Genomic DNA, 8,248 nt, shown 5'->3' with positions numbered 1-8,248 from the left:
TCAGAAATGCAGATTACATTACTTATATTGAAGGTAGAGAGAAATAGAGGTTGTGATTACCAAAATTTCAGAAACAGGCTAAATTATGCTTATAAATGGTTGAATTAAAACACGCTTACAAGGGTCCTGGATGGAACTTTGACATCAGCTTCATATTCGTACAGAAGAATTTGTATATAATATAATTATACATACAACATTTAATCAAACAGCTACAAAGTTCCACTAAGGAGCAGCTCTCACAATAGTACTGATATAAACACAGAATATCTGCATTTTCAAACATAAAAGAGCTTGTGATGTTATTACATTTAGAATTTCAGAAACGGGCTAAAAGATACTTCTTATAAATAGTTGAATTCAAGCACTTTTACAAGGGTTTTTGTTGAAGCAACTTTGATATCAGCTTCATATTTGTACAGAAGAATTCGTATATAATTATACAAACAACAATTAGATATAGCAGAAGGGATGCAGCTACAACTACAAATAGTGATATAAACACTAAAGAACTATCTGGCATTTTCAGACAGAGAATGAGATGCTTTACCTTTAAGCTTTACCCGCCAAAAAGAAGAAAGCAAAATGATCCTCAAATTATTTTGTTCTTTTTTAGTAATTTAACAATACTACGGACCCGTTAGTATTCTTCCCATGTTCTGCGGGCAGGGATAAGTAGAGTGGTTCAAAGATGTACTATCACTCAGATTTTCTCTAGAACCATATGATGGAATTGAACCGTTATTTAGAACACCGAAGTATACTGGAGCTGAGGTAGCATGGACAAACTTGAAACTGGAATTGCTTGTGTGAGTTTGGCTGCCTCCAAATTCAGAAAGTGGCACTCTCCCTTGCCCACTTGAGCCATTTTCCGCAGCTTGGTTAAGGCCCATCCCAAGATCAAGGCTAATCGTATCGCTTTCTTCTGGCCTAATTCTTGCCTGTCCAATGGATGCAGCTTGTCCTGCCATGTCATGGCTACTATTCTTTGCAGTTGGTACATCATGATTGTGCTTACCTTCATATGTGGTTATTACTGCTTTCGGATCATGAGATGCTCGCTCCACATGCTTTCTAACAGGGCAACCAGCATTGGTGCATTTGTAGTAACTCCTGAATTATAAAGTAAGCATATAAATAACATTATACAGGAAAAATAAAATACAATCAGGTAGAAATTTGTCAAGTATATAAAATGAGCATAAGGCAAGCTAAGGTTATCGAGATCTAGGTACACCAAGTTATGATTAAATTAAAGTGGAAACCCTAGGAGCAACAATTTTAGATTGTACAATCTACAGTAAGGACAACTTCGTTACTAATATTTCCATTTCCATAAAATATAAGGAATGTGATGAATGAGGGTGGTGGCAATAGCAACCACTCTTCCATTCTTGATTTCTACAGATTATCACACCAAAACTGATAGCAACTTCTGAGCCAAATGATTCCAAAAGATGGCATCACCAGCAAGAATTAGCTGCAACATTGGGGCCAACTACACCAAATCCATAATAAATCTAACCAGATGTCTTGACATACAGGTAGAGATTATCATAAATATTTTGCACTAAGAACCGTTGTTTTGGCAAAAAACTATTAAAATTCTAGTGTTTGAGTTGACGTCGAGTAGAAAAGCATCAATCTCTCTACAATATTAGTTGTCGCCTTATCTAAAACTTTACCCAGGTGCTTGAACTCCATTTGAAATGTATGATAAAGAATTTCAGTTAAAAGTATACATTCGGCAACCCTGCCAACCCCTTTGTTCAGATTCTGAACTAGACTCATACTAGTGCATAATTTGTATTAGTGTATATGAAACATACCATATAACAAAAGAACATTTCCAAAGCACAGTGCAGTAAATTCAAAAGTGGAATACCAGAGGGCTAGCAGAATTTATTGTTTTTTCCCCGGCAGTTAGCCAGCAATGTTTAAAAGTGTGAGCTAAAAGTATGTTGTTAGATGACTAGACTAAAGAAATTGGGCTGATGGCTAAAAATGCTGGCAAAAAACAATAAATTTTGCTGGCCCTTGAGCATTTCTCAATTCAAAATTAGAGCTATTGGGTTAATCTACTCTTCTTACTGGGGTTTGCTCAAGTCTTCTCTACACCTAATTTAGCCACCAAAAAGCAGAGTTCTATCGTTCTACACTAGGTGCTATCCCAACATCTGAAAACTGTTAGATCAACACACTAAGTTTTATGGTATCTGAGATCGGATCCTCATCAACCGCAACTTGTAAGTATCTTTTTGCAGTATTAAAGTAAACTAAATTATGGAAGTTCTGCCAGTTAAACCAAAAAGCATTTCAAGTAACTTTTAGCTGAAATAGGATAGAAGTTCTTAATTTGAAATTCTATACACCAAAATTTTGGCTCAACAAAGAGAAAGAAATTCCAATTCCCAATCCTTGCTTAAGCTCATGTTAGGTTTTAGAATATGTACCATTATATAATGCAACATACAACTGTTTGCTATACTAGAACCACAAAGCATCATCAACCTTGTAAAATACTGCAATAATATATATGAAATAACAAAAAGGGATTGACGAAGGACACATTTTAAATAGTTTATGATCAATTTAGCTTCAATTGTATCATCAACGTAGGGGCATACCTAGGATTTGGATTGCCTCTCACAACCTTCTGCCCATACTTACGCCAACGGTATCCATCATCCAATATATCAACCTCACTCAGAGTTTGTACAACAACCCTTGGCTCCCGGATAGGCTTAACTACAGGAGTGATATCAGCACATCCAAGATCCATTTTTCTGCTCAAAACAAAACTTTCAATCAGCAAGGAAACACGTTAAGTAGAAAAGCCTAGAGTTTTGGTCTAAATTGTCAAACCTTCGTTTGGAGAAAGGATCATCATCATCAAGCTCATCATTAATCTTATTTGATGCAAGCCCTGCACCCTCTGGACTATCACCACTTGCTGCTCCAGGTGACAGCTCTGGAGTACTGCCGGGCTCAGCAACATGAGAGACCTGGCCATATATATTGGATACCTTGTCTACAATTCAAAAGATAAAAAAAAGAGGGGGCAGGGTGCCACATTAGTTACTTAAAAAATAATTAACAACAAACTTGGATCAATGAGAAGCTTCTAGCCTGCATTACCATCTCGACCAGCAAAAGAAACCTTATCAGATCTCTCATCTTGCATTGACATAATACTTCCAGCAGAGTATCGGCGGTTTGGTTGAGGTTTAGGATGATCATGTGTTCCCTTGTAAATTATCTCAGTGATTTGCCCATCATGAGAACGTTCAAATAGTTTCTTCACTTCACAGTTGGGATGTGTACATTTGTAATAACTTCGTGGAAATTCACTTCCTTTAACAAGTTTTTGCCCATATTTTCTCCAGTTATATCCGTCATCAGATACTCTGTCAGATGCAACCGAAAGTCCATTGCTCTTACTCTCAACTTGTGATGCTTGAAGCCCACTGGCTGTGCTGCCCCCGTGGTTAAATTCATCCATATCGACTTCAACATGAGAACTAGCTCCTGAACTAACCATTTGAACAGGTGATGATAGACTTAATTCATTTGAAGTTACTGCTATCTCACTTTTAACTGATGGTGACGAGGGGAAACATGGGGCTTTTCCTTGAACATCTATTTGAGTAGATTTTTCATTTACATGGTTGTTGAAGTCCGCATTAACCTTAAAAATAAGTTCATAGTACAAGGTAAGCACTTGCAACCAGAAATCTTCAAAACAGTAGTATTGAGACATGAACTACAAATCTGTTTCCAACTAACTCTTCCACCAAAACAATGAAAAAAAAATGGTTAAGATGGTGAAAGACTTAAGGAATTTATTTAGATTGGCATCACTAATGAGTAACAGCAAGATATTTAATTAATCATGATATATTGATAACACAGAACACGTTAGGATAAACAAACAACAATGCTTAGTTCATGTGTCCACATTATCAATAAGATATCCCCAGTTTTAGCAACATCAAGTAATTCATTACCATATTTGATCTATTGTGTGCTTTGAACTCAAAGAAGCTCGATGTTCTGTCATCAACAGTACTGGTATTGAAGCATACAGTGGTTACAGGAAATGTAGTAGATACAGCAGCAGAAGTCACAGAACCATGCCCTGTTTGATGAAGCTTAGAAAGGGAACCTGTAGTTGGTGAAGGTTCAACCTGCAAGGCATACAAAAACTATTATTACCTACAGCCCCCTGTCTGCAGCAATTGCAGAATTAAGACTAATCATAAAAATCAAATACAGAAATTAGTATATAGTAAAAAAAATGAGTCATCAGCTAAACAAAGCAAAAGCAAGGGAAAAAGAAGAAAAGAACAACACCACTAAGTTTCCGAATACCTGGGAAGCCTTAAGCCTAAGACCCTAAACACTACTCAATGGATCAAGCATACCAGTAACAACAATAGACAATATAAATTTGTTGGGGTCAACTCCACAATGGAGCATATTTGTCAGCTGCATACACAAAAAGACCCAACTACAACTGACCATAAGCGAAGTTCATAAGTTTCTCCTCATGACATCCGCTTATTGTTTGTTGGTGTCTCTAGGACAAAAGACAGCACACTACATCATCTGTGCAAGTTATTTATACACACAAATCGGGAAACCCATTCTCACATGAATCTTGCAAAGGATTCTGCACAAATTATGACCGCCCAGATAATTAACATCCAGCAATCATGTGCGGATACAAAAGAAAAGAAAAATCTTGACACACAATCTTTGTGACATATATATGCGGTTGTTCCATATACATAAATGGCAAAAGAAAGGAGTTATCAAAAACTAAAACAAAGGAAAAGGGGTAACATCAATACGAAAAAAGAGACTCATGATGTGAAAAAACAGCACCACACTAAAAAAATGAAGAAAATAAATAAAAAAGAGAGATAATGTTTAGTGATTGATAGTTTCCTAATTGAAAGTCATATTCCAAGAGAATACCGTACTGAGCATAAAGCAACGAATACATAATTCTATAAGAGCAAGTATCAGAATCTCACGGTCCCGAAAACACAAGCTACCCAATAATAAAATCTACCAAGTGAAACAGAAGACAGAAAAAGGCCCAATTCAAAATGTCACCAGATTAGACAAGTATAAGCACTAACACTGGAATTTCGAATATTTATTTTCGTGAAACAAACAGCATCTTCAACTCATCAACAATTAAATCACATCACTTAAGAGCCCCAAAAAAACATTAAAAAGATATTCCTAAGAAAGAATAATAAATAGCCCAGAGATGCTGCGTTTGGATGGTGAGAGCATTTTGCAAGAAAATTATAGAGAAATAAACATATTTTAGGTATGCCACTCACACTGAGTGAACTTCACTTAGGTCAAGTTAAGAAAATGCCATCTCTGACCAAATTGAGTAGAAAATTATAAATCAACTAAAGAGGAGGAAAAATACATTTCATTAATGAATTCACTTAATCTTTTTTTTTCCTCCTAATTCGTTTACTGATAAACCGGTTACATAAAAAAAACTTAACCTTCATCATCTACTATGCCAAAAACAAAACCCTAGAAAAAAAATGAATAAGAAGCGAAGCTTCACTGACCTTCATGTTGGAAAGCAGCACCGGAGATTCGAGAAATGACGTCGGACTGAGTCCCGGAGGAATCGTGACGCACGGGGACCTCGAGATCGGGAGCTTTGCCGGAGACATCAGCTTGTACCTTGCACCGCCGGCGTTGGCGGACGATGTGGCTCCGGCATCAGGCTGTGGAAAATATCGATTCGGATCCTCCGATTGCAATTCCGCGGCGTTGCCGGAACTGCTTTGCCGGAGCTCCGTGAGTGAGTTTTCTTGGGCGGAGTCCATTGTGGTGGAGAGAGAAAGAGAGAGTGTGTTTTTGTTTGTGTTTGGGATTTCAGTAGTCGAGTCAAAGAAGGACGAAAGGAGGCAAAAGCGGAAGGGCAAAATGGTAACTACGTAAGAGAGCGTCTCCCTGGGTTGTGTTTTTGGTGCGTGCTTTTTGTGTGTGTGTTTTTGAAGGTTCTGTCAGAGGGTGAAACGCAGTTGACTTGTAACATTGGATCTCTCTGTTCCGTGTTAGTAGCTTGTGTTCCTGTGAGGCTGTGACTCTGTTCTGTCTAAATAGCTTGTCATTTTAAACGCTGTCTGTGCTTTGAGTTCATGTTCAAATGTGATGAATTCATTTGAGTTTAATTTGTATGTATCAATAGTTGTAAAATATTGCGTTCAGCTAAATCTGTTCTCATTTATGCAATACATAGGTGATAATATATAATTAGATGTGCATATAAAATTTTGACTATATATCAAGATTAAATTTTTAATTTAAGAAAAATATTTTAGTTCATAAAGATAATCAAATGATATTTATAAATTGTATAAAAGAATATCAATTTTATCTATAGAAAAGAAAATATATATTTTATGTTGAACAATAAAATGAGATAAAACACAATATTTGATTATAAAAAATTTTAATAAAAAAATAAAAATGAATCTGAATCTTCTATTTTTTTTAAAGCTACACAAACTTGCTACAATATAGTAAGAGGTCTCTTTTTCTCGAAATAAATCTATTTATTTTTTAATATGAAAATATTTATATGGACAAAAAAGTTTTTTTTTTAAAGTATTTTTTCCCAAATCTAAATAGATCTACACTATCGTATTAAAATTAATCATAAAAAAAACCAAACGCATCATAAAAAAAGAGTAAAATATTATAAAAGGGTTATTAAAATTGAACCTAGAAATCAATCTAGGTAAGAACAATAAACAAAATAAAACGAGTAGAGAAAGAGAGAGATGGATTGAGAAGAAGAAGATGAAAAAAGGAAGAATCGAAAAAGATACTAGAATAGAAAAAAAAAGGAAGGAGAGGCCAGAGAGAAAAAAAGAAAAAAGAGAGAAAAAGACTTGAAGTGGAAAGAAAAGTGAGAGAAAAGTGGTGGAGGTAGATGACGGCCAATTCTACTGATATAGTAGTGGTATCAGCAGTCCTCAAATTGCATTTTTTCTGTTATTCACACACATGCACAGATAGAGAGAGACAATATAGTAGTGGTATCAGCAGTCCTCAAATTGCATTTTTTCTGTTATTCACACACATGCACAGATAGAGAGAGACTGTGTCTGGAAGAATCGTGAAGAGTTGCACTTCTTAATTTAGAGAGAAAGAGAGAGTATTGTCTTTGAAAGAGTCGTGAAGAGATGCACTTCTTAATTTAATACTTGAAGAGAGAGCACTATATCTGGATGAGTCGTGAAGAACTGTACTTCTTAATTAGATGTGCATATAAAATTTTGACTACATATTAAGATTAAATTTTTAATTTAAGATTTTTTTACTAAAAAAAAAATTTAGTTCATAGAAATAATCAAATGATACTTATAAATTGCATAAAAAAAATCATCAATTTTATCTCTAGAAAAGCATATATATTTTATGTTGAACAATAAAATGAGATGAAGTATAGTATTTGATTACAAAAAATTTTAATAAAAAAATAAAAATAAATCTAAATCTCTTGCTTTTTTGAAATTACACAAATTTGTTGTAACATAGTAAGATGTTTTTTCTTTTTGAAATAGATCTACTTATTTGTCAATCTAAAAATATTTTTACCGACAAAAAATCTCTCTCAAAGTATTTTCTTCCTAAATCTAAATAGATCTGCACTATCGTACTAAAATTAACCATAAAGGGAACCAAAAGCACCATAAAAAGAGAATAAAACATTATAAGAAGGTTATCAAAACTTGAACCAAGAAATTAATCTAGTTCAGAATATTAAACAAAATAAAACAGGTAGAGAGAGAGAGATGGATTGAGAAGAAGAGGATGAAAAAAGGAAGAACCAGAAAAGACACTAAAATAGAAAAAAAAAAGGAGAGGCTAGAGAAAAAAAAGGAAAAAGAGATAGAAAGAACACAGAGAAAAAAACTTGAAGTGGAAAGAAAAGTGGGAGAAAAGTGGTACAGGTACGGGGGACGGCCATCGCTGTTGATATGGTAGTGGCAACGACAGTTCTTAAATTGCATCTTTTCTATTATTCACATAGACAGACAGATAGAGAAAGAGACTGTGTATGGAAGAATTGTGAAGAGCTGCACTTAATTTAGAGAGAAAGAGAGAGAGAAAGTATTATCTCTGAAAGAGTCGTGAAATACTGCCCTTCTTAATTTAATACTTGGAGAGAGAGAGAGAGAGAGAGAGAGAGAGAGAG

At 34.9% G+C, this 8,248-nt stretch overlaps 1 protein-coding gene across 2 annotated transcripts; it reads right to left on the bottom strand.

Annotated features, from left to right (window-relative positions):
- Positions 1–328: 328 nt before the first annotated feature.
- LOC107464084 (probable WRKY transcription factor 20) lies at positions 329–6,190 on the bottom strand. 2 transcript variants are annotated; one of them, XM_016083020.3, is made up of 6 exons: positions 5,604–6,190; positions 4,008–4,187; positions 3,139–3,688; positions 2,866–3,031; positions 2,628–2,786; positions 329–1,113 (listed from the first exon to the last, which is right to left on the bottom strand). In XM_016083020.3, exons 1-6 carry the CDS (start codon positions 5,865–5,867, stop codon positions 630–632), a joined length of 1,803 nt encoding a protein of 600 aa, XP_015938506.1. In that variant the 5' UTR covers positions 5,868–6,190; the 3' UTR covers positions 329–629. The 2 variants fall into 2 exon arrangements, with proteins under 2 accessions (XP_015938506.1, XP_020990453.1); XM_021134794.2 differs by lacking the exon at positions 5,604–6,190 and adding an exon at positions 4,372–4,747.
- Between the last annotated feature and the right edge of the window lie 2,058 nt (positions 6,191–8,248).

The sequence above is a fragment of the Arachis duranensis genome, chromosome 1 (assembly GCF_000817695.3).
Source record: "Arachis duranensis cultivar V14167 chromosome 1, aradu.V14167.gnm2.J7QH, whole genome shotgun sequence".
In the NCBI taxonomy this organism is placed as follows: Eukaryota; Viridiplantae; Streptophyta; class Magnoliopsida; order Fabales; family Fabaceae; genus Arachis; species Arachis duranensis.
This window is presented reverse-complemented; position numbering and strand designations above follow the sequence as displayed.

Excerpts from the sequence above, each read along its gene's own strand:
- LOC107464084 (XM_016083020.3), bottom strand. The coding sequence starts at position 5,867 with ATGGACTCCGCCCAAGAAAACTCACTCACGGAGCTCCGGCAAAGCAGT. Across the intron at positions 4,188-5,603 it reads TGCTGCTTTCCAACATGAAG|GTTGAACCTTCACCAACTAC; the intron begins GTCAGTGAAGCT and ends TATGCCTTGCAG. Across the intron at positions 1,114-2,627 it reads AGAGGCAATCCAAATCCTAG|GAGTTACTACAAATGCACCA; the intron begins GTATGCCCCTAC and ends TTTATAATTCAG.